Below are 23670 nucleotides of genomic sequence, written 5' to 3'. Positions count from 1 at the left end.
GAGGCCCGTGTACCGCAATAAATAAATAAATAAATAAAGATTTAGCAAAGAAAATTCTTGGGCCTTTTTGCTTTGTTTTGTCTGTATGAAGATTGTCTATGCAACGTTGTTGTCTCTGCTGTACAGTTGACCCTTGAATCACATGGGTTTCAACTGCATTGGTCCACTTACATGCGGATTTTTTTCAATAAGTATGTGCTGCAGTGCTACACAGGGTCGGTTGATTGATTGGCTGGATCTGCAGATGCGGAACCGTGGTACAGAAGGCCGACTGTAAAGTTAAACTGGATTTTTGACTGAATGGGGGGGGTTGCTGCCTCTAACCCCCTCACTGTTCAAGGATTCAACGGTGCTTTATTTTTCAATTGATACTCCCCAGCTTTTGGCCAGGCACTATTTCCTAGTCTTTATTTTAGCAGTTGTTTAATCCTTAAATGGTACTTACTTTACTCTCCTTTGAAGCTGAACCTGTATTGACTCAGATCTCTTCTCAGTTGAGGGGCCTTAGGGAGTTATTTTTAGTTTTGTGCTTTAAGCAAGGTGAACGCATTGCTTTTTAACATCATGCCTTTTGAAAAAAATTCTCTGTGTTTTTTTTTTTTAATCCACAAATGCTTATTGATCTCTTTACATTGATGTTTTTTCCCAGAGGCCACAATCAGAGGATGGAATTCCTCGGTGACTCCATAATGCAGCTGGTAGCCACGGAGTACTTATTCATTCATTTCCCAGATCATCATGAAGGACACTTAACTGTGAGTTTGTATTAAATCATTTCCTCCAATAAGATTGCTGTATAACAGAGAGCAAAGATTAGAAGAACCAAATATATATTTATGTAATTGACTTAGTTCTTGGTGACTTTAGCATATCATATGGTTTTGTTTCATTATGTAAATTGTGTGCAAAACAGTATATGATAAGAGCTCATTTCCATTTAGTGACTGCCTACTCAGTGCAAGACATTGAGTTTGGCTTCATGGGGGGAGCAAATATTAGTTGACACCTAGTCTATCCATAAGAAGTTTAAAAACTATGAGGAGAAATTAAAAATATAAGTAAATAACTACAAATTCTCTCTCTCTTTCTACATCTATATACATATGTATATAGATATAGTGTGGGGTGTGTGTGTATACGTATACACGTACACTATAAAAAGTATAAGTGAGTAATTGTAACTAAATACAGGGAGTACCATGTTAAATATTATAAAGAGACATAGGGAAACTGTGCTGTTTAGGAAAAGTAAGATTTCTTTTAGCTGTGGAATTTCTAGAAGGCTTCATGGATATGATGATGTTTGAGCCTTTAAAAGGATGAGTAGGATTTGGCCACTGGGAGTTAATGGGAAGAAATTTCTATGCAAAGACATTGCACACATTGGGACTGCTGAAACAAGGGCACAGCATGGAAGATCAAAAGCCTAGTTTGAGGGGCTTCCCTGGTGGCGCAGTGGTTGAGAGTCCGCCTGCTGATGCAGGGGACACGGGTTCGTGCCCCGGTCTGGGAAGATCCCACATGCCGCGGAGCGGCTGGGCCCGTGAGCCATGGGCGCTGAGCCTGCACGTCTGGAGCCTGTGCTCCGCAATGGGAGAGGCCACAGCGGTGAGAGGCCCCCACGTACCGCAAAAAAAAAAAAAAAAAAAAAAAGCCTAGTTTGGCTGGATCATGTGGAGTTGAAAGGGACTTAGAGAGACAAGGCTTGATTTATGAACAAAGTGAAATAGTTCCCATTCCTCTCACCTTTGTTTCATTTTATAAAATTTTATTGAGCTTTTTTATTTGCTGGGTGTGGTTTTTACCCTGTGAAACCAATCAGTGATAAAACCAGAGTGGAGAACAAAACATATCTGGAAGCCAGTCGTGATGATCTCTCCCAGCCCAAGGAATAACCTTTGAGAAGTCCCTCTAGAATTGGGCATTGGAAAAGCAAATATTTTATTGGGCAAAGAAAAAGAGTACTCACTATAAGACATTTTGTGAGTGCAGACATTCTTCATTAGCTTGAGGCAAATAAGTCTTTCATACTTTGCATCTCTACAATTTCTATACATGTTTTGCTTTGAATAGAATTGGATCTTATCTCTGCAACTGTGAACCCTGGAAATAGTTTATGTGACACACAAATATTGGATTTAAGGAGAATATGGTTGTTTGGCTATGTTTAGATGTAATTTTTCAGCAGAATTTCTAAGCCCAACAAAATATGGTCCTTTAATTCATTCACTCAGTGAATATTATGTTCCTGCTATGCCCCATGTACCATTATATGGGAAATCAGGAATACTATTATTTTAAATTTAGTTTAAAATTAGCAGTTTGATTACCACTTAAAGTTAATTGCTTTTGGATGGACAAGAAATTCCTCTTGAATTAATATTAAATTCTTAAGAACACATGAGCATTTACCGGAAATAAACTAGTATCTAGTACCTTGCTCTACATTCAGGAATCAATAAATGCTCGTTCAGTATCTTCCATTAGGGAATAGACTTCATAGCTGTCAGAGTACCTGGTTGGTCTGAGAAATGGCGAAACTAAACCAAATGGCTTAAGTGGTAATTCATCTTATGGCCATAAAGAGACCACTGTTGAAAATGTGTGACTTAAATACACACATTTACCCCTATATTCCCACAAATTAATTGTGAACTCCAGGATTTTGTGGAGCAGGGACGTATGGATCAGCAAGTTTACTGCTTCTCTTCTTGGCCGCGGGACATCCCGCCCCTGACCCCTAACACTGAACAGATAATGAAACCAGAACTCAGAAAGGCATGGGCCCTGCCCAAGGTCTGGATAAAGGTAAAAGCAGGACTATGCTAGAGACTCCAGTTTTGTGTTCTTTCCAAAATGACTTCAGTGCTGTAACTAATTTTATCCAAAATGTGTTTATCAGCCTTGCTGTCTTAAAAATAAAGAATTTTTGGATAGCTTCTTAGAAAGATGTTAACAAAGAACAAAATTCTGATATGATGGTTTTATGAACTGTATTCACAGAAAGCTTCTGTAGAAATCAGTAGGACCAAGAGATCTGCTGACAAAACAAAGATGATCTGTCATCAGTGAAATACATATTTAAAAGATACTGACTCTCATTAATGTCTCTTTGATGTGGTTGCTCCCTCCCTCCTTCTTTTTTTTTTTTTTTTGCGGTACACGGGCCTCTCACTGTTGTGGCCTCTCCCGTTGCGGAGCACAGGCTCCGGACGCGCAGGCTCAGCGGCCATGGCTCACGGGCCCAGCCGCTCCGCAGCACGTGGAATCTTCCCAGACCGGGGCACGAACCCGTGTCCCCTGCATCGGCAGGCGGACTCTCAACCACTGCACCACCAGGGAAGCCCCCTCCCTCCTTCTTGAGCCGCTGTCTCCCATTGGCTTCTATGATGCTGCACGTTCCTGGTTTTCCTCTCACCTCTTGAGCTACTCTTTCTTAGCCTCCTTTGCAGGCTCATCCTATTCTATAGAGCTGATGAATATTCCAGGATGTACAAGGTTTACTCCTAGGCATTTCTTCTTCTTAGTAGAGTCTCTTATAGGCAGTCTTTTCCAAGTATAGCATTAGTTTCACTCTGTAGGCAGACTTTTAAATGGACTTCTTCAATCCTGTTTCTTTTCTGAGCTCCAGTGCCAGCTGCCTTCTCATCATCTCCACATGTTGAAGACTGAACTTGAAGTCTTCTCCCACCTGGGTCCTCTACCAATATTCCTTGAGTAATTGAATGGCAACATCACCCATCCAATGTTGCAAGTCAGAAACCTAGTAGTCATCTTTGATTCCTCCCTCTGCTTCCCTTCCCTATATTCTAGTCCATTCGCAAGTTTTGACAGTATTACTGCTGGACAGTGTTGTGTCTTCATCACCCAGATCCTCTCTACCGACGTCTGTCACCTGGACCACTGCAGTAGTTTCTGCATAGCTGTCACAGTGTTACAGGAATATGATTGACAGAGAGACTTGGTTAGAAGAGGTGGCATTTACTAAATTGCAAAGGATAGGAATCTTAAGGTTGTGCTTATACAAAGCAGCAGGCAATGCAGCAGGCTCAGATTTCCCATGAGATGTGTGTTACTATTGGAAAAGCTGATCTTTGCCATTCTTGTGGGCATTTCTGTACTCTCCAATGGGGGACATTGTCTCAGGTTTCGGGCCTGTTGGACAGCGTTACGGCTTCCTGCACCAGCCTTCCTGAATCAGCTCTTGCTCCCATGCAGGCCAGGATGGTCTTCTGCCTTCTGCGGAAGTCTTCTTACCTTCTGCGGCCAGTGGAGTCTTCACCACACATATTTTGTGACCACACTAGCCATTCATCGTCAGTCCACTTCGGTTGTTCCTCTTCACCTCCCCAACCTTCTCAGACCTCTTCTCTTTTCTGTTGACTTCCTCTCCATGAGTCTGAATACATCTGTACGTTACTTTCTATTTTATGTCTTCAGTTCTTACTTGCCCCTAACTCCATACTCAAATATCTCCATATTTAGAGATATACTTGGATATCTAGATATACTGGATCTCTGGTTGGATTTCTATCGGGCACCTCAAACCTAACATGGCCGAAACAAAACTGATTTTTACCCCCAAACCTTGGTGTTCTCCATATCAGTAAGGATTGTTCTGTTCTTAGCTCAGGCTAAAAACCTTGGAGTTATCCTTAACTCTTCTCTTTCTCTCATCCTACACCTCCTAGCCATTAGCATAGCCTGTTGATTTTACCTTAAAAGTTCGTCCCAAACATAAGTACTTTTCACCAGCTCCACTGTTATCACCCTGGTCTGGACCACAGTTATCTTTACCTTAAATTACAGCCATAGCCTCCCAACTGGTCTATCCCTCCCCACCCTTCAGCCTATGTTCAGCACATCATCTAGAGGGACTGTTTTTAAAGAGAAGTCGGATTACAACTTCCTATGTGCAAAACGTAAAGATTTCTCATCTCAAGGGTAAAAGACAATGTTGTTACCTACAAGACCCTGTATGACCTGCTTTCCTGCTGCCGTCTTAGACTTTTTCTCCTAGACACTTCACGTTAGCCTCTGTGAGATTCCTGCAGGACACTAAGCAAGCCTTTGCCTCAGGGCCTTTTACATGCTTGCGGCCAAATCCCACACCTGTGTTCAGATGTCATCACCAGTGAGGCTTTCTTTAATTCACTCTGCTTGATAGTAACCTTTTTTCCTCATCCCCAGCTCCCCTCCCCCAGTCTGGAAGCTTACCTCCATTTTCTCCTTCCTTTTTCTACTTAGCACATACTATTCTCTCATCAGAGTGTAAACTTTGTCTATCTTCTTCACTCCTGATTCCCTGGGTCCTTGGACAGTCCTGGCATATCAGTGCTCAGCAAATATGCTGAGTGAATAATCATCATATTCCAGTCTAATGCTCTTCATTTTTTCTTTGGAGAGTGAAATGAACAAGCCTGCCCACCTGCCCGGCCTTGTGTCACGTATTTGTCTTATCACTCTGCACCTCTTACCTGGCCTGCTTTGTGTTCCTCCAAGCTCTCTCCTGCCATTGGGTTTGTACATGTTCTACCTGGAGACCATTCTGCTTCCCGCCCTTACTCTCAGCTGCCTGGTATCTCCTACTCTGCATTAGATGTCAGTTCCCGCATGACTGCTGCCTGCAAGGGCAACTTTCCAGTCACATTTCTGTGTCCTTTTCCTTCCTGGCACTTATTTGAGTTTCCCTGTCCCACTAGCCTGGAAGTTCTGTGAGAGCATGTGTTTATTTATCACTGTATGTGCAGCAGTGCCTGGTATATGTAGGCTCTCAATACAGATTTGATAAGTAGAAGAATGAGAGTTTTGTGGGCAGCTAAGTCATATAGAGAGGGAAGTGGAAGTGGCATTGGAAGGAAACAACATGTTTTTTTTAATGTGTAAGGAAAGAAGCTGAAAACTATTTATGAATATCTAAGGATTAAAAGTAATTTAAAATTTGCAGAGGATTACTTACTGCAGTTGCATTTGGCTGGGTAGAAGGCAGGGAGAGGATGGCTAATTATTCATTATTGTGATTAAAGAACACACAGCTACGGCGAGGCATTAGTTGGCTCAGAGCTGTTCCCTTGCACACTCGCTTCATAGAGAAGAAGGACGGTTGAGCGAATGAAATCGTGGTTTACAAGTTTTGAATGCTGATGGGGGAAATCCATAGTGTTCTATAAGTTGGGTGTTCAAGAAGGCCTGTTTGGGAATGAATGTCAGGCTTATATAATTGTGCTAGCATGATGGAGTTTGAATTGGGATGTATAGGGGAGAGGTTCTATTTCATAGACTGAAGTTTTGGTTTTTGAGGGTAGAACCTACTCAGTAGAGTCAGGGTAAATAGGAGAGTGTCTCAAAGAGCATTTATTTAGACAAGAATGCCTCTTTTATCACACTTTCAACTTTTAACATTTGCATCTTTTCCACCTCTATTTCATTCTTTTCTCTTAGCCTTTCCTATAAGTTTCCGAGCTAAAGATAGTTGTCAGTCTCATGCCTACAATGTGCAAGGCACTGTGCCTAGTGGAGGCGTCCACCAGCAAGATGAACTTGCAGAAATTTTTGTTTGTAGAGGAATGATGTGGGGTAATGAGAAAGCAAAGATTACAGATAAAATTTGAGAACCAGTGATCTAATCCTTCCCTGCTGCCTTCAGACAGCACTAAGCATAAATCAAACAAGCTATCTAACAGATCTCTTTGAGAGGGTAGATTCCACAGCCTCCTGTTTGAGAATTTCTCCATCACTGTCATAATTTGGCTGTTTGTATCTGACCTGCACTCCAGCAGGTAGCGTCTGCCTCTCTACAATTTCTATACATGTTTTGCTTTCAATAGAATTGGATCTTATCTCTGCAACTGTGAACCCCAGAAATAGTTTATGTGAGACACAAATATTGGATTTAGGGAGAATATGGTTATTTGACTATGTCTAGATGTAATTTTTCAGCAGAATTTCTAAGCCCAACAAAATATGGTCCTTTAATTCTTTCACTCAGTGAATATTATTCACTGAATATTATGTTCCTGCTATGCCCCATGTACCATTATATGGGAAATCGGGAATACTATTATTTTACATTTAGTTTACAGTTAGCAATTTGATTACCACTTAAAGTTAACTGCTTTTGGATGGACAAGAAATTCCTCTTGAATTAATATTAAATTCTTAAGAACATATGAGCATTTACCAGAAATAAACTAGTTCTTTAGTTATCACGGGAAATGGAGGCCATCTGGCTACCACTGTTGGTATGAGAGACCTGTGTGGCACATCACTGTCATTTTTAATAATATGTTCTACTTTCACCCCATGCTCTTGTAGTAAAGTCCTCAAAATAATAAATCAGAGTCTACTGTTTTACACTAGATGGCCCTCTTTGGTAGCTCACGTCCCACAGCTGTGGTTTTCTCTTTAGAATCAAGAGTGAATAGAAGTTTAAGGAAGAGTGCCAATGTGTTTCTTTGCTTATTTTAAACCAATAAACCTTTTTCTTATTAAAATTTAAGTTTACACTAATTAGGAAAGACTGCTATGTTGAGATAATAGAAAACATACTGGATTCTCGAAATCGCACTTGGCAATTTGTGATATTTTTGTCGGTCCGTGCCATTGCTTCAGGAACTCAGCAGTCTTTTTCTCAGCTTCATGGAGAGCCCTAGCTACAGCTTTCCTCACTTTTTCTGCTAATTTCAAGTTAAATTTTATCTTTTTTGCGGGGTGTTAAAAAAAGTTGTTAAGGACAGGTTAGCACTTAGTAAAATGGAGAGCTTTGAAGACTATTAGTGGACAGGTATCCAGAATATTTTCATTGAAGACAAATCCAGAGGAATTCCTAGAACCTTCTATAACCGTTTTCCTATAACCGAAGAACAAGCATATCTTATAATGATGATGTCAGTAATAACAGCGGCTAATGTCTCTGTGTGTTTATTATGTGCCAGTCATTGTACTTAGATAGTATACTCATTCACTTTAATTCTCATTACATTCCTGTGAAGTAGGTACTACTTCCTCCATGTAATGGATGTGGGAACTGAGCCTCAGAGAGATTTAGTAACTTATACAGGGTCACCTAGCCAGGAAGTGGTAGAGCCGTAGTTTGAACCCAGGCAGCTTGGTGCCAAATCTTCTGCTTTTTACCAGTACATCTAACTCAAGGCACTGTTTGCAGAACAGTCTAATAATCATCTCATGCTCAGTTGGGTGCTTAATGTTCATTTTCAAGGTTTCTACTAAGAAAAGTTTCTTCTTTGTAAAATAGTAATTTATAGCATCGACATCTGCAGGCTTTCCAACCTCATGTCTTACCCCATTCAAATCCATCCACCAAAATGATCTTTCTATAATCAGAAAGTTACCTTGCCACTGCTCCCATTTGACACCTTTTGGGACTCCTCTTCCCTTATAGGAAAGTACAGACTTCTTTTATATCACCTGCAAGACTCTCTCTGCCCAGAGGCTGGGCAGCCTCACCTGTATCAGCTCTTCCCCACCAGGCTCAGATTTCTCCTCCAGTTCCACCCAGGAATCACCTCACTGTGTCATGGCCCCTTGCCTTTTTTTTTTTTTTTTTTTTTTTTGGCTACATTGGGTCTTCGTTGCTGCGCACGGGCTTTCTCTAGTTGTGGCGAGCGGGGCCTACTCTTCCTTGTGGTGCACCGTCTTCTCACCTCAGTGGCCTCTCTTGTTGCGGAGCATGGGCTCTAGGTGGGTGGGCTTCAGTAGTTGTGGCACGTGGGCCCAGTAGTTGTAGGCTCCAGAGCGCAGGCTCAGTACTTGTGGTGCGCGGGCTCAGTTGCTCCGGGGCATGTGGCATCCTGCTGGACCAGGACTCGAACCCGTGTCGCTTGCATTGGCAGGTGGATTCTTAACCACTGCACCACCAGGGAAGTCCTGGCCCCTTGCTTTAATAGAGCTGTTTCATCATCCTGGAAAACCCCTTCCTACTGTCTTAGTCTATTCAGGCTGCTATAGCAAAATAGCACAAACAGGATGGCTTATGAACAGCAGAAATTTATTGCTCACAGTTCTGGAGATGGAGAGTCTGAGATCAGAGTGCCAGCATGGTCAGCTGAGGGCTCTCTTCTGGCTCGCAGACTTCTCATTGTACCTTCACAGGGTGGAAGGGGCAAGAGATCAGTATGAGGCTTCTTTTTTATTAGCATTTAATAAATTTACTTATTTAATAAAGTTCCTCTTTCTCATGATAGCTTCTGATTTAGTTGTTTATTTTAACATCTTTATTGGAGCATGATTGCTTTACAATGGTGTGTTAGTTTCTGCTGTATAATAAAGTGAATAAAATATACATATACATATATCCCCATATCTCTTCCCTCTAGCATCTCCCTCCCACCCTCCCTATCCCACCCCTCTAGGTTGTCACAAAGCACCAAGCTGATCTCCCTGTGCCTTGCGGCTGCTTCCCACTAGCTATCTATTTTACGTTTGGTAGTGTATATATGTCCATGCCACTCTCTCACGTTGTCCCAGCTTACCCTTCCCAGTCCCCATGTCCTCAAGTCCATTCTCTACATCTGCGTCTTTACTCCTGTCCAGCCCCTAGGTTCTTCAGAACCTTTTCTTTTTAGATTCCATATATATGTGTTAGCATACGGTATTTGTTTTTCTTTCTGACTTACTTCACTCTGTATGACAGTCTCTAGGTCCATCCACCTCACTGCAAATAACTCAATTTTGTTTCCTTTTATGGCTGAGTAATATTCCATTGTATATATGTGCCACATCTTCTTTATCCATTCATTTGTCTGTGGACACTTAGGTTGCTTCCATGTCCTAGCTATTGTAAATAGTGCTGCAGTGAACATTGTGGTACGTGACTCTTTTTGAATTATGGTTTTCTCAGGGTATATGCCCAGTACTGGGATTGCTGGGTCATATGATAGTTCTATTTTTAGTTTTTTAAGGAACCTCCATACTGTTCTCCATAGTGGCTGTATCAATTTACATTCCCACCAACAGTGCAGGAGGGTTCCCTTTTCTCCACACCCTCTCCAGCATTTATTGTTTGTATATTTTTTGCTGATGGCCATTCTGACTGGTGTGAGGTGATATCTCACTGTAGTTTTGATTTGCATTTCTCTAATGATTAGTGCTGTTGAGCATCCTTTCATGTGTTCATTGGCAATCTGTATATCATCTTTGGTGAGATGTCTGTTTAGCTCTTCTGCCCAATTTTGGATTGGTTGTTTGTTTTTTTTGATACTGAGCTGCATGAGCTGCTTGTAGATTTTGGAGATTAATCCTTTGTTAATTGCTTCATTTGCAAATATTTTCTCCCATTCTGAGGGTTGTCTTTTCGTCTTGTTTATGTTTTCCTTGGCTGTGCAAAAGCTTTTAAGTTTCATTAGGTCCCAGTTGTTTATTTTTGTTTTTACTTCCATTTTTCTAGGAGATGGGTCAAAAAGGATCTTGCTGTGATTTATGTCATAGAGTGTTCTGCCTATGTTTCCCTCTAAGAGTTTTTTAATATCTGGCCTTACATTTAGATCTTTCATCCAGTTTGAGTTTATTTTGTGTATGGTGTTAGGGAGTGTTCTAATTTCATTCTCTTAACATGTAGCTGTCCAGTTTTCCCAGCACCACTTATTGAAGAGGCTGTCTTTTCTCCATTGTATATGCTTGCCTCCTTTATCAAAGATAAGGTGACCATCTGTGCGTGGGCTTATCTCTGGGCTTTCTATCCTGTTCCATTGATCTGTATTTCTGTTTTTGAGCCAGTACCGTACTATCTTGATTCCTGTAGCTTTGTAATATAGTCTGAAGTCAGGGAGCCTGATTCCTCCAACTCCATTTTTCTTTCTCAAGATTGCTTAGGCTATTCGGGGTCTTTTGTGTTTCCATACAAATTGTGAAATTTTTTGTTCTAGTTCTGTGAAAAATGCTATTGGTAGTTTGATAGGGATTGCACTGAATCTGTAGATTGCTTTGGGCCGTATAGTCATTTTCACAGTGTTGATTCTTCCAATCCAAGAACATAGTATATCTCTCCATCTGTTCTTAACATCTTTAATTTCTTTCATCATTGTCTTATAGTTTTCTGCATACAGGTCTTTTGTCTCCTTAGGTAGGTTTATTCCTAGGTATTTTATTCTTTTTGTTGTAGTGGTAAATGGGAGTGTTTCCTTAATTTCTCTTTCAGACTTTTCATCATTAGTGTATAGGAATGCAAGAGATTTCTGTGCATTAATTTTGTATCCTGCTACTTTACCAAATTCATTGATTAGCTCTAGTAGTTTTCTGGTAGCATCTTTTGGATTCTCTAAGTATAGTATCATGTCATCTTCAAACAGTGACAGTTTTACTTCTTCTTTTCCGAATTGGAGTCTTTTTTTTCTTTTTCTTCTCTCATTGCTGTGGCTAAAACTTTCAAAACTGTTGAATAATAGTGGTGAGAATGGACAACCTTGTCTTGTTCCTTATCTTAGAGGAAATGGTTTCAGTTTTCCACCATTGAGAATGATGTTGGCTGTGGGTTTGTCATATACGGCCTTTATTATGTTGAGGTAAGTTCCCTCTATGCCTACTTTCTGGAGGTTTTTATCATAAATGGGTGTTGAATTTTGTCGAAAGCTTTTTCTGCATCTATTGAGATGATCATATGGTTCTTATCCTTCAGTTTGTTACTATGGTGTATCACGTTGATTGATTTGCGTATGTTGAAGAATCCTTGCATTCCTGGGATAAACCCCACTTAATCATGGTGCATGATCCCTTACCGTGCTGTTGGATTCTGTTTGCTAGTATTTTGTTGATGATTTTTGCATCCGTGTTCATCAGTGATATTGGCCTGTAGTTTTCTTTCTTTGTGACATCTTTGTCTGGTTTTGGTATCAGGGTGATGGTGGCCTCATAGAATGAGTTTGGGAGTGTTCCTCCCTCTGCTGTATTTTGGAAGAGTTTGAGAAGGATAGGTGTTAGTTCTTCTCTAAATATTTGATAGAATTTGCCTGTGAAGCCATCTGGTCCTGGACTTTTGTTTGTTGGAAGATTTTTAATCACAGTTTCAATTTCAGTGCTTGTGATTGGTCTGTTTATAATTTCTATTTCTTCCTGGTTCAGTCTCGGGAGGTTGTGCTTTTCTAAGAATTTGACCATTTTATTGGCAGAGAGTTGCTTGTAGTAATCTCTCATGATCCTTTGTATTTCTGCAGTGTCAGTTGTTACTTCTCCTTTTCCATTTCTAATTCTATTGATTTCAGTCTTTTCGCTTTTTTTCTTGATGAGTCTGGCTAATGGTTTATCAATTTAGTTTATCTTCTCAAAGAACCAGCTTTTAGTTTTATTGATCTTTGCTTTTGTTTCCTTCATTTCTTCTTCATTTATTTCTGATCTGACCTTTGTCATTTCTTTCCTTCCACTAACATTGGGTTTTTTTTGTTCTTTCTCTGATTGCTCTAGGTGTAAGGTTAGGTTGTTTATTTGAGATGTTTCTTGTTTCTTGAGGTAGGATTGTATTGCTATAAACCTCCCTCTTAGAACTGCTCTTGCTACATCCCATAGGTTTTGGGTTGTCGTGTTTTCGTTGTCATTTGTTTCTAGGTATTTTTTGATTTCCTCTTTGATTTCTTCAGTTATCTCTTGGTTATTTAGTAGTGTATTGTTTAGCCTCCATGTGCTTGTATTTTTTACAGATTTTTCCCTGTAATTGATATCTAGTCTCATAGTGTTGTGGTCGGAAAAGATACTTGATATGATTTCAGTTTTTTTAGATTTACCAAGGCTTGATTTGTGACCCAAGATATGATCTATCCTGGAGGATGTTAACACCATGAGCACTTGAGAAGAAAGTGTATTCTGTTGTTTTTGGATGGAATGTCCTATAAATATCAATTAAGTCCGTCTTGTTTAATGTATCATTTAAAACTTGTGTTTCCTTATTTTTTTTTCATTTTGGATGATCTGTCCATTGGTGAAAGTGGGGTGTTAAAGTCCCCTACTATGAATGTGTTACGGTCGATTTCCCCTTTTATGGCTGTTAGTATTTGCCTTCTGTATTGAGGTGCTCCTATGTTGGGTGCATAAATATTTACAATTGTTATATCTTCTTGGATCGATCCCTTGATCATTATGTAGTGTCCTTCTTTGGCTTTTGTAATAGTCTTTATTTTAAAGTTTATTTTGTGTGATATGAGAATTGCTACTCCAGCTTTCTTTTGATTTCCATTTGCATGGAATATCTTTTTCCATCCCCTCACTTTCAGTCTGTATGTGTCCCTAGGTCTGAAGTGGGTCTCTTGTAGACAGCATATATATGGGTCTTGTTTTTGTATCCATTCAGCCAGTCTGTGTCTTTTGGTTGGAGCATTTAATCCATTTACATTTAAGGTAGTTATTGATATGTATGTTCCTATTACCATTTTCTTAATTGTTTTAGGTTTGTTATTGTAGGTCCTTTCCTCCTCTTATGTTTCCTGCATAGAGAAGTTCCTTTAGCCTTTGTTGTAAAGCTGGTTTGGTGGTGCTGAATTCTCTTAGCTTTTGCTTGTTTGTAAAGGTTTTAATTTCTCAGTCGAATCTGAAAGAGGTCCTTGCTGGGTAGAGTAATCTTGGTTGTAGGTTCTTCTCTTTCATGACTTTAAATATGTCCTGCCACTCCCTCTGGCTTGCAGAGTTTCTGCTGAAAGATAGCTGTTAACCTTATGGGGATTCCCTAGTTTGTCATTTGTTGCTTTTCCCTTGCTGCTCTTAATATTTTTTTCTTTGTATTTAATTTTTGATAGTTTGATTAATATGTGCCTTGTCATGTTCCTCCTTGGATTCATCCTGTATGGGACTCTTTGTGTTTCCTGGACTTGATTATTTCCTTTCCCATATTAAGGAAGTTTTCAACTGTAGTCTCTTCAAATATTTTCTCAGTCCCTTTTTTTTTCTCTTCTTCTTCTGGGACCCCTGTAATTCAAATGTTGGTGCATTTAATATCCCAGATGTTTCTGAGACTGTCCTCAATTCTTTTCATTCTTTTTTTTTTTTCTGCTCTGCGGTAGTTATTTCCACTCTTTTATCTTCCACATCACTTATCCATTCTTCTGCCTCAGTTATTCTGCTATTTATTCCTTCTAGAGAATTTTTAATTTCATTTATTTTGTTGTTCATCATCGTTTGCTCTTAGTTCTTCTAGGTCCTTGTTAAATGTTTCTTGTATTTTCTCCATTCTATTTCCAAGATTTTGGATCATCTTTATATCATTACTCTGAATTCTTTTTCAGGTCACCTGCCTATTCCTCTTCAATCGTTTGGTCTAGTGGGTTTATGCCTTGCTCCTTCATCTGCTGTGTGTTTTTCTGTCTTCTCATTTTGCTTAACTTACCGTGTTTGGGGTCTCCTTTTCACAGGCTGCAGGTTCATAGTTCCTGTTGTTTTTGGTGTCTGCCCCCAGTGGGTAAGGTTGGTTCGGTGGGTTGTGTAGGCTTCCTGGTGACAGGGACTGGTTCCTGTGTTCTGGTGGATGAGCCTGGATCTTGTCTTTCTGGTGGGCAGGACCATGTCTGGTGGTATGTTTTGGGATATCTGTGAACTTATTATGATTTTAGGCAGCCTCTCTGCTAATGAGTGTGGTTGTGTTCCTGTCTTGCTAGTTGTCTGACATAAGGTGTCCAGCACTGTAGCTTGCTGGTTGTTGAATGGAGCTGGGTCTTAGAGTTGAGATGGAAATCTCTGGGAGAGCTTTCGCTGTTTTATATTATGTGGGGCCCAGGGGTCTCTTGTGTACCAGTGTCCTGAGCTCGACTCTCCCACCTCAGAGGCTCAGGCCTGACACCCAGTTGAAGCACCAACACCCTGTCAGCCACTCGGCTCAGAAGAAAAGGGAGAAAGGTAAAGGAAGAAAGAAAGAATAAATTAATAAATAAATAAAATAAAGTTACTAAAAAAAAATTATTAAAAATAAAAAAGTGAAAAATTAATTTTAAAAAGAAAGGAAGAAGAGAGCAAGCAAACCAAAAAACACATCCACCATTGATAACAAGCACTAAAAACTATACTAAAAAACAAAGAAACAAAAAAAGCCAAAAATGGACAGAGAGAACCCTAGGACAAATAGTAAAAGCAAAGCTATACAGACAAACTCACACAAAGAAGCATACACCTACACAGTCACAGAAAGAGGAAAAGGAAAAAATATATATATATTTAAAAAAAAAAAAGGAAGAAAGCAACCCAATCAATAAACAAATCTACCAATGATAATAAGCTCTAAATACTAAACTAAGATAAACATGAAACCAGAAACCAGTTAGATGTGGAAAGCCAACCCCAAGCCTACAGTTGCTCCCAAAGTCCACCGCCTCAATTTTGGGAGGATTCGTTGTCTATTCATGTATTCCACAGATGCTCGTACATCAAGTTGATTGTGGAGATTTAATCCCCTGCTCCTGAGGCTGCAGGGAGAGATTTCCCTTTCTCTTCTTTGTTTGCACAGCTCCTGGGGTTCAGCTTTGGATTTGGCCCCGCCTCTGCATGTAGGTCTCCTGAGGTCATCTGTTCTTCGCTCAGACAGGATGGGGTTAAAGGAGCTGCTGATTCGGGGGCTCTGGCTCACTCAGGCTGGGGGGAGGGAGGGGTACGGAGTGCGGGGCGGGCCTGCGGCGGCAGAGGCAGGTGTGACGTTGCACCAGCCTGAGGCGCGCCGTGTGTTCTCCCGGGGAAGTTGTCCCTGGATCCCGGGAACCTGGCAGTGGTGGGCTGCACAGGCTCTCAGGAGGGGAGGTGTGGAGAGTGACCTGTGCTTGCAGACAGGCTTCTTGGTGGCTGCAGCAGCAGCCTTAGTGTTTCCTGCTTGTCTCTGGTGTCTGTGCTGATAGGGGCCTCTTTTATAAGGGCACTGCTCCCATTCATGAGGGCTCCACTCTCATGACCTAATCACCTTCCAGGGGCCCCCACCTCCTAATGCCATCACCTTTAGGGGTTAGGATTTCAACATATGAATTTTGCAGTGACACAAACACTCAGACCATATCACCCATTCTTCTCCCACTGGCAGATTCATTATTTTCAGTTCTGACTCTACATTCATCAGAATCCACCTACATAAAATTTTTAAAAACGTACTTTCCAGAAATTCTAATCTCTTGGTCCTTGGAAGAGGCCTGAGTACCAGTATGACAGAACTAACTAATGATTCTGTTATAACAGCCAGCTAGGTCAACAAGCCTCTGAAATGTTTTTACTCAGGGGTCAGGTCCTCCAGGAGGCCTTTTTGAAAAGCTGGGTTGGAGAAGAGTACCTGCGTGTGCTGTGGCCTCTGCTGTCACTGCAGCTGTCACAGTGCATTGCATTGGCCACTTTGTGTATGGCTTCCTTCAGAGATTAGCGGCTCTCGGAGGGCAGCCACGGGATGTTGATCAGCTCAGTATCTTCAGCCAGCAGCCCAGGGTCTGGTATAGCATTAGCCTCCACAGCTGTTGCACTGAACTGCCATAACTTTAGGTGGTTTTTTTGCCGTGTGATCCCCTCTTGATCTCACTCGTTGGCAAACAGCATGATTTATTCTGAAACAGGGTTCAGCAAAGGCCAAGGATGGAGGTTGTCATTTAAAGAACTGCCATTCAGACTTTGTTGTTTAAGAGCAAGGTCTTACCTCTTTTCAACTCATCTTCTAAATTTAAACTGACTCTAAAAATATGGATGATTTATATCTTCCTTCTCCCCCACAGCCTTTTGGTTCAGGCTCCAAGTTTTGGCAAGAAGTGAAAGATCTCACTTTCTGCTGGCCACCCTGCTGGTGCTTTAAGACCCATCGGGGCACATCTTAAATAAAATTGGTAGTGTTTCTGTTTACATCCTCACTGCTTTCCTCCTTCCCTGTCAGACAGCATTACTGCTCAGCACCGAATGAGGAGCCCTGAGGCTGGAAGGCGGCAGCTGGGGCCCAATAACCAGTGACGTATTTTGGTTTGTGTGAGCTCATATGTACATCAGCCATGCCATGATTCTAAGGCATGAAATCTCCTTACATGCAGCCCAAGTTAGAGTTTTCTCCTCTCACCAAAAGCATATACTGAGAGAGAAGCTAGTTCACGCAGCATAGCCATATTCTCAAAATAGCCCTTCTGTTCCCCCATGGCCTGTACTTTGTGAACCTCCCCCTCCCCCATTATAAATTCAGACTGAAAAAGATGTCTCCCTTCCAGCTTCCAGCTCAGTTATTCTGTAATTACAAGATATTAGACTGGTGGGCTCCCTAATGGTTGCGTTTTTGTTTTGTTTTGTTTTGTTATTTTTGGCTGCACCGCATGGCTTGCAGCATCTTAGTTCCCCGACCAGGGATTGAACCTGGGCCACAGCTGTGAAAGCGCTGAGTCTTAACCACTGGACCACCAGGGAATTCCCTGGTTGTGTCTTCTTTTTAACGTTATATGCTAGGCCTTTTTAATTGTGAGCTTCTCCGTGGATATTAATTTTAATGAAAACACTGTATTGAAGAAAAGATTGAGTTTAGGGGGCAATCGGAGGAGGAAAGGAGCAGAGACAAGCAAAGAATAACAGTCTAACTCAATAGCAAGCATGGCATGTGGAGATCAAGTTGTATTTCTGCTTCATGAATCATTGTCAGACAAATTAAGAACATATTGTTTCTTATTTATCTATTGTCAAGGATGCAGTCTCAGGCATTGAGGATAAATCTTGATTTTCATAAGCTCAGTTGACACTGTGGAGCCACAGAGCATAAAACTTGCATCTAATAAACAAAGTTCGATGTGGAACGGCAGGGGATATAATACCAGCATAACTTGCAGTTGCTTCCTGTTCCTTGGCCCTGGTGTCAGGGTTATTCCTTAGCAGGAAGGAATTGTACTAGACCAAGAGTCTGTTTTATCTGTTGTAAGAAAAAGTTCTAGTTTTAGGTACTTTATTCCCCCGAATCTTAGAGATTGGGGATAATTACTTTCAGCTTTTGTTTGGTGAGTTCTCATCTTTGTATCTACCCACTTTCTCCAGCCTCCCTCCCCACCTTCCTTTAGTGAGTGATCAGTGACTGTTAAATTCCTAAGCCATGCTTGTTTCATGGGCACGTCTACAATAGACTGGTTGTACAATTTTCATGCACTGTTTAATGTTACTACTTGGATGGTCCTTTTAGAGGACTGCTGGCTGACTGAAATTCCTAGTAGAAATTTTTGTTTGGAATTCCTGAAGTTGAAATATGGAAATTATATTTTAATTTGATTAAAAATAAAGGGTCTCAGCTTGAAAAGCTGTGAGTCAGGATATATAGTATATATAATCTTTATATATATATATACATATAAATCTGATATATATATATATACAATATAAATCTTTAAAGAATGAAAGTAAAATGTAAATAAATAATTTCAGTGTTTTAAATAATACTAAAGCGTCACTTCCCCAAATCCTATGATATCAAAATTAACATCAGTGCCATAAAATGTGAAGCTTATTTTTGACTTTTTAAAAAATGCTCCTTTAAAACTAACGTACAGTGACAGAAAGTAGGTCAAGCTTGCCTGGTGATAGATGGATTGGATTGATTGATCGCCAAGGGGCCAGGGAACTTGTTTGGGGTAACAGAAATGTAGAAGCTTGTCAAAACTCATTTAACTATACTTAAAATGGGTGCATTTTATTGTATGCAAATTATACTTCAATAAGTTGATTTTTTTAAAGTTTTAATGCTCCTTGGTTTAGTAACATTACACTTAATGGAATCTTTGACCTTTAGTATAGTATAGCATCTCCCCCAACACTGCTCACTGCTACTAAACAACTAAATGAACTATTTAAATGTCAGTTAGGTAAAATCCAAGAGCAGAGTAAGTTATTAAGGAGAAACTAGAAGCATGTGGAATTTGTCACTGTTGCCTCGGGGTGGTGGTTGAGAACTTAAGCCATTGCTTGCCTAGGTGTCCCTGTGGTCTAGGCTGGGTGGGCCCAACACAGGAGCAAGAGAGAGACCAAAAGTGAAATGGTTTCTAAATGTACCTCAATTCCTTTTGGCCAGCTGTTGCGAAGCTCTTTGGTGAATAACAGAACTCAAGCCAAGGTAGCAGAGGAATTGGGCATGCAGGAATATGCCATCACCAACGACAAGACCAAGAGGCCTGTGGCCCTTAGGACCAAGACCTTGGCCGACCTTTTGGAATGTGAGTCCTAGGGAATAAAGCTTTTCTCTTAACCTGCAGATTCAAGTTTAAATCAATGGACCAAATTTATGCTGCTTCTCATTATTATTATGTTCTGATTAAAGAAACCTCTTCTCTATTTTAATTTTTATTTATGCTTCTCTCCAAAGCTTGTTTGAAGGAGAATAATTTGGAATTAAGACTTGTGAATAATGAGCAGTGGAGGCTAACACAACATTGTAAAGCAGCCATACTCCAATAAAAATTAAAAAAAAAAGACTTGTGGATAATGAATTTATGTTCAGTCTGTGTTCACTAATGCTCCCCCCTCCCCACCCTACGCCCCTCCATCCTAATGCTCAGCCATCACATCTCTTTGTGTGAAACAGTAACAGAATGTGAAGATTGGAAATAGTGAATCATAGCTGTTTTTGCCACCCAGCAGCCTTTAGATAGAGGCCTAGAAGAAAGAAGGTAATTTATTCCCTAAATACTAAAACAATTATCTATTGTTGTGAATGAACTCAAAGCTCTATGGACAATGTTGTCATCTTTTGCAGTTATCAGACCATCTGATATGGTCTCGTAGCATTATAAGTAATCCTATTATAGCTAACTAAAGGATTATACACACAATTTTATTGTTTCTGATATTACTGTAAAATAAGTGGGCCATTCACTGGGCCTTGGAACCTTTTTTTTTTTCTAATGTTTTGGTATTTTTGGCAATTGGAATTATATACATATATTAAAATCTACCATGCAAGATCAGCTGATTTACAAAGTGCAAAGGCAATCTGACTAAGGAGCTTAAAAGAACTTATTTTTCAATTAAAGAAAAGTAACTTAAGATTAGAATTAGAAAAAAAGTAAGTTGAGTGATCATCAGTCTCACTGGCCTTTTTTTAGCTCAACAAAAGCTATTTTTATTCCTCCTTTTAAAAACTCGCCGTTTGTTTGTGTGGTGAAGGTACCTTTTAATGAAGCTGTCTTTGGGGTCACCATTTTTTAATGCAAATTTGGTTATATTGTTTTATTGTCATTAAGCGCAGTATTAATTTTTTCTCTGTTTCGGCAGATTGAATCTATAAATTGTCCCATATCTGTTGATGAAAGGTAACACAAATGGGTGATCTCCTCAAGATCGGTGTTAAGAATAGCAGGCCCCAAGGATGTGCTCATTCTGGCATCACATCTGATCTTCAAGTTTTATTTTGATTTATTTGATGTTAACATGGTTGTGTTCCCAGGTGTCATTCTTTCCCTGCTATACAGCAGCACTTTGTGTATCGTTTTAACTAATTATTCATTTATCCCTTAGTCAAACGTAATTTGGTCTTTGTGGTTTTGCATCTTAATTACACATCTCTATTGCTGCTTTTAATATTAGTGATAAAGAGTAGTTCTTGTTTGAAGAAAGATGAAACGGTAACGCTAAAAAATAAAGAGGGCTTGGAAGTTAACGTTTCTTAAAAGTCTAGGACTCGTACTCTTTCTAGTAAATGGCAATGCATTGTGGCTTATTTCTACGTATTCTCTTTTTCAGCATTTATCGCAGCTCTGTACATTGATAAGGATTTGGAATATGTTCATACTTTCATGAATGTTTGTTTCTTTCCACGATTAAAAGTAAGCTCCTATAAAATTTAAATTGGTCGTATGGTCTATGCTTGGTGATTCTAGAACCCTTTACTAAATACTTTTTGGGGACTTGTTGCAGGAGTTCATTTTGAATCAGGATTGGAATGACCCCAAATCCCAGCTTCAGCAGTGTTGCTTGACACTTAGGACAGAAGGAAAAGAGCCAGACATTCCTCTGTACAAGTGAGTACCTGCTGCCCACAGGCTGTTGGATCCGGGAAGCTTAGAGTAATGCTCCATGTGCCTGGAGGAAAAACTAATCACTGTGGGGTAATGGCCACATGAGTCCTGCATGGAGACGTCTTGACTCTGGGCCCAATGCTCAAACTCTTTGGGCCTCTCAGTCTTTGAGCTCTAAGTAAGTGGGTCACATTCGATTATCTGTGCTTTCTCCCATCTCTAAAATGCTTTGGGAACTGCTCCCTGGGAGAAAGACATGCTTAGATAATTTTTCTGATCAAGATCAGAAAAATTTAGGTTAAATTGTTGTATGTACATTCTTATAGTTGTCTTCTTATTTCTTATAACCCCTGCTGCCTACACATCTAGATTAGATGGTGTGTGCTTGTTTGTTTGTAACAGTACTTGTGTGTCTCTCTCCACTCTCTTTGAAGCCCTGCTGGCCTCTGTCCCGATTGCCTGATAGGCAATCACTGTAAAAAGCAGGGCAGTTTTTCACCGCTGCTGTATTATTCAAATATTTGGAACTTTTCTTTTCAGAATGTGTACTAAAAGCTGCCGTGTACATTTGAATATCTTTAGTGACACATCTTTATCCTTTGAGTAGTAGCCAAAAGTCATTCAAAGGAAACGCAGGTCACTAAACACGTAACACCAGTTTTGATGAAAACAGGAGGTTTGACTCTGAAGTAGAGTAATTATCATGAGACACTCAGAAGGTGGTTTCAGAGGGTGGTTTCAAAGAGGAATTATAAAAGGGAGGGATTATCAAAATAAGTGGGTTGCCTCCCAAGGTATGATCTGGATATGTATTTTTAAGGATGTTTAAGTATCTAGTTTTTAGGACTGGGTTACCCCCGTCTCTGTACACACATGGGTGCAAGTACACACATTTGTGTGAGTGTTTCATATGGAATAAAAGCCCCTTCCTGCGGACTTTCTCAGACTTCACAGTACTCAAGGGAAAACACCAGAGTGGCAGCCGGGAATTTAAATCCTTTTTTATGTTTTTATTTAATAGTCACAACACGTTATAGGCTTTTTCACTAAAAGAAAAACTGAGGCCAAGAGAAGGTTGAGTCACCCCACAGCAGGCTGCTATAAATTGTCCCAAGAAGCTGTCACTGCTAAACAGTGATTCCTTTACTTATTGGGAAAAAAACCAAATGTTTAGAAATAGCACTTTAACATGTGTCTAATAAGCATAATGAACATCCAAACTGTATGACATGAAAGGCTCAAAGTATTTCCTCATCAAAGTGATAATTAAAGTTCAATAAATAAAATGAGGATGATAAACTTCTCATAGCGCCAGCATGATTACTATAATAAGCACTACCTTTAAGAAGCCTTCCGTGTACTTTCATCCTAGTGAGTATATACACACAAAGGAAATGACTGCTCCCTTCTCATATATCCCCCAAATGAAAGTACGCGATGAGCTTGTTCTTTTTTATCAAGATGATGGGGTTGTTTTACATAGTTTTTTTCAAGATTACTGTGTTCATTCCATTATCTTTGTTGGCTGTGTTTAATTTCCCTTTTCCATGAAGTTATCAGTTTTACCACATTTGAAATCTGCACCTTGTCATTAAAATCCAGAGTGCCTGGAGTTTTGTTTTTCGGCAATTGTGTTGTGTACTCCACATCATAGCATACCTTTGAAATGATCTCTGATGTTTCAGAAATTAAATATATTTTCTGATCTTTTAGATAAGATACCAGACATTAGAAAGAATCCGTAAAGGGTGTGAAGCCATTCAGCTCTGGTTTGAGGTGTATTACCCCAATATTTATGATTTTTCGCTGTGATTAGCACTGAAAAACAATGAACAGACTGAAATGGCTAACTTTTCACTGACAAAAGTTTGTTAATTTTATGATACTAGGAATAACACTTTGAAATTGTTAAAAAATATTTTACCCTTCGTTGTTCGCCTTCAGATACTGTTTATAATGCTTTGGGAAAAATATGTGTATATAAAAATCCACTGTAGAATTTTTAAAATTTCCTACTTCAAAGCTCTCTATATTTTATTTGTCACGTTAGCAAATCAAAACCGTACTCCTTTAATTTTCCTGTTAATTTTACCTTCCTCTCTCTAAGCAATAAGTCACATGGTTTTTCTTGGAGTTATATATTAGCAATAACAATTAAGTAACACTTTACGTAATTAATGTTTTTCCTTTTCCTTCTAGGACTCTGCAGACAGTGGGGCCATCCCATGCTAGGACCTATACCGTGGCTGTCTACTTCAAGGGAGAAAGAATCGGCTGTGGGAAAGGCCCAAGGTATGAGAAGAAGATACTTTAAATTTCTTCACATGAACATCCTGTGTGTCTGGCAGGTGCCTGCTTGGTATTTCCAAACTCTGCAGCCTGTCTTTTTAAACTCAGAGTATAGAGTATTCGAGGGTAATAGTGAAGTGAATCCCAAGGCTTAATGTCCCCACCAAGCTCAGCCCCAAACTTGAGAATCGGCCTTGAGCAGTGGGAATGCCATTGCCTAAAGGGCTTTGGCTACCTTGAGGAAAGAACATTACCTGGTGCACAGGTAAGGTCTGTCCAGTTTAAGTTACCCAACACTGCTGCAAGCATTTCATAGAACATGTCATGCATGACACAGGCATTAGACACTTGATCTCTTATTACTACTCACTTGAGCTTTGTAGAAAATGCTCACATCTTCAGGTAAAAAGAATTTCGTATGTTATCACCTTTCTTTGAACCTTCCAATTTATATCTTAAACTG

The 23670-nt window shown here is 39.9% G+C and overlaps 1 protein-coding gene across 16 annotated transcripts in view; it reads left to right on the top strand.

The window, feature by feature from the left end:
- Positions 1-23670, top strand: part of DROSHA (drosha ribonuclease III) — a 136269-nt gene that overhangs the window by 98550 nt on the left and 14049 nt on the right. For 13 of the 16 annotated variants that reach the window (XM_089908703.1, XM_022564765.3, XM_089908704.1 and 10 more), the window contains 5 exons: positions 650-755; positions 18977-19118; positions 20644-20726; positions 20818-20921; positions 23118-23210. In XM_089908703.1, coding sequence (XP_089764829.1) covers positions 650-755; positions 18977-19118; positions 20644-20726; positions 20818-20921; positions 23118-23210 — 528 coding nt within the window. Of the gene's footprint in view, positions 1-649; positions 756-18976; positions 19119-19486; positions 19572-20643; positions 20727-20817; positions 20922-23117; positions 23211-23670 lie in introns of those variants that run through there. The other 3 variants (XR_016392607.1, XR_016392606.1, XR_002643324.3) reach the window with 2 other exon arrangements.

The sequence above is a fragment of the Delphinapterus leucas genome, chromosome 3, assembly GCF_059928025.1.
Source record: "Delphinapterus leucas isolate spDelLeu-1000000601 "Yukka" chromosome 3, BTC_Dleu_Yukka2, whole genome shotgun sequence".
Lineage (NCBI taxonomy): Eukaryota > Metazoa > Chordata > Mammalia > Artiodactyla > Monodontidae > Delphinapterus > Delphinapterus leucas.
Note: the sequence above shows the minus strand (reverse complement) of the source record. Positions and strands in the feature narration are given on the sequence as shown.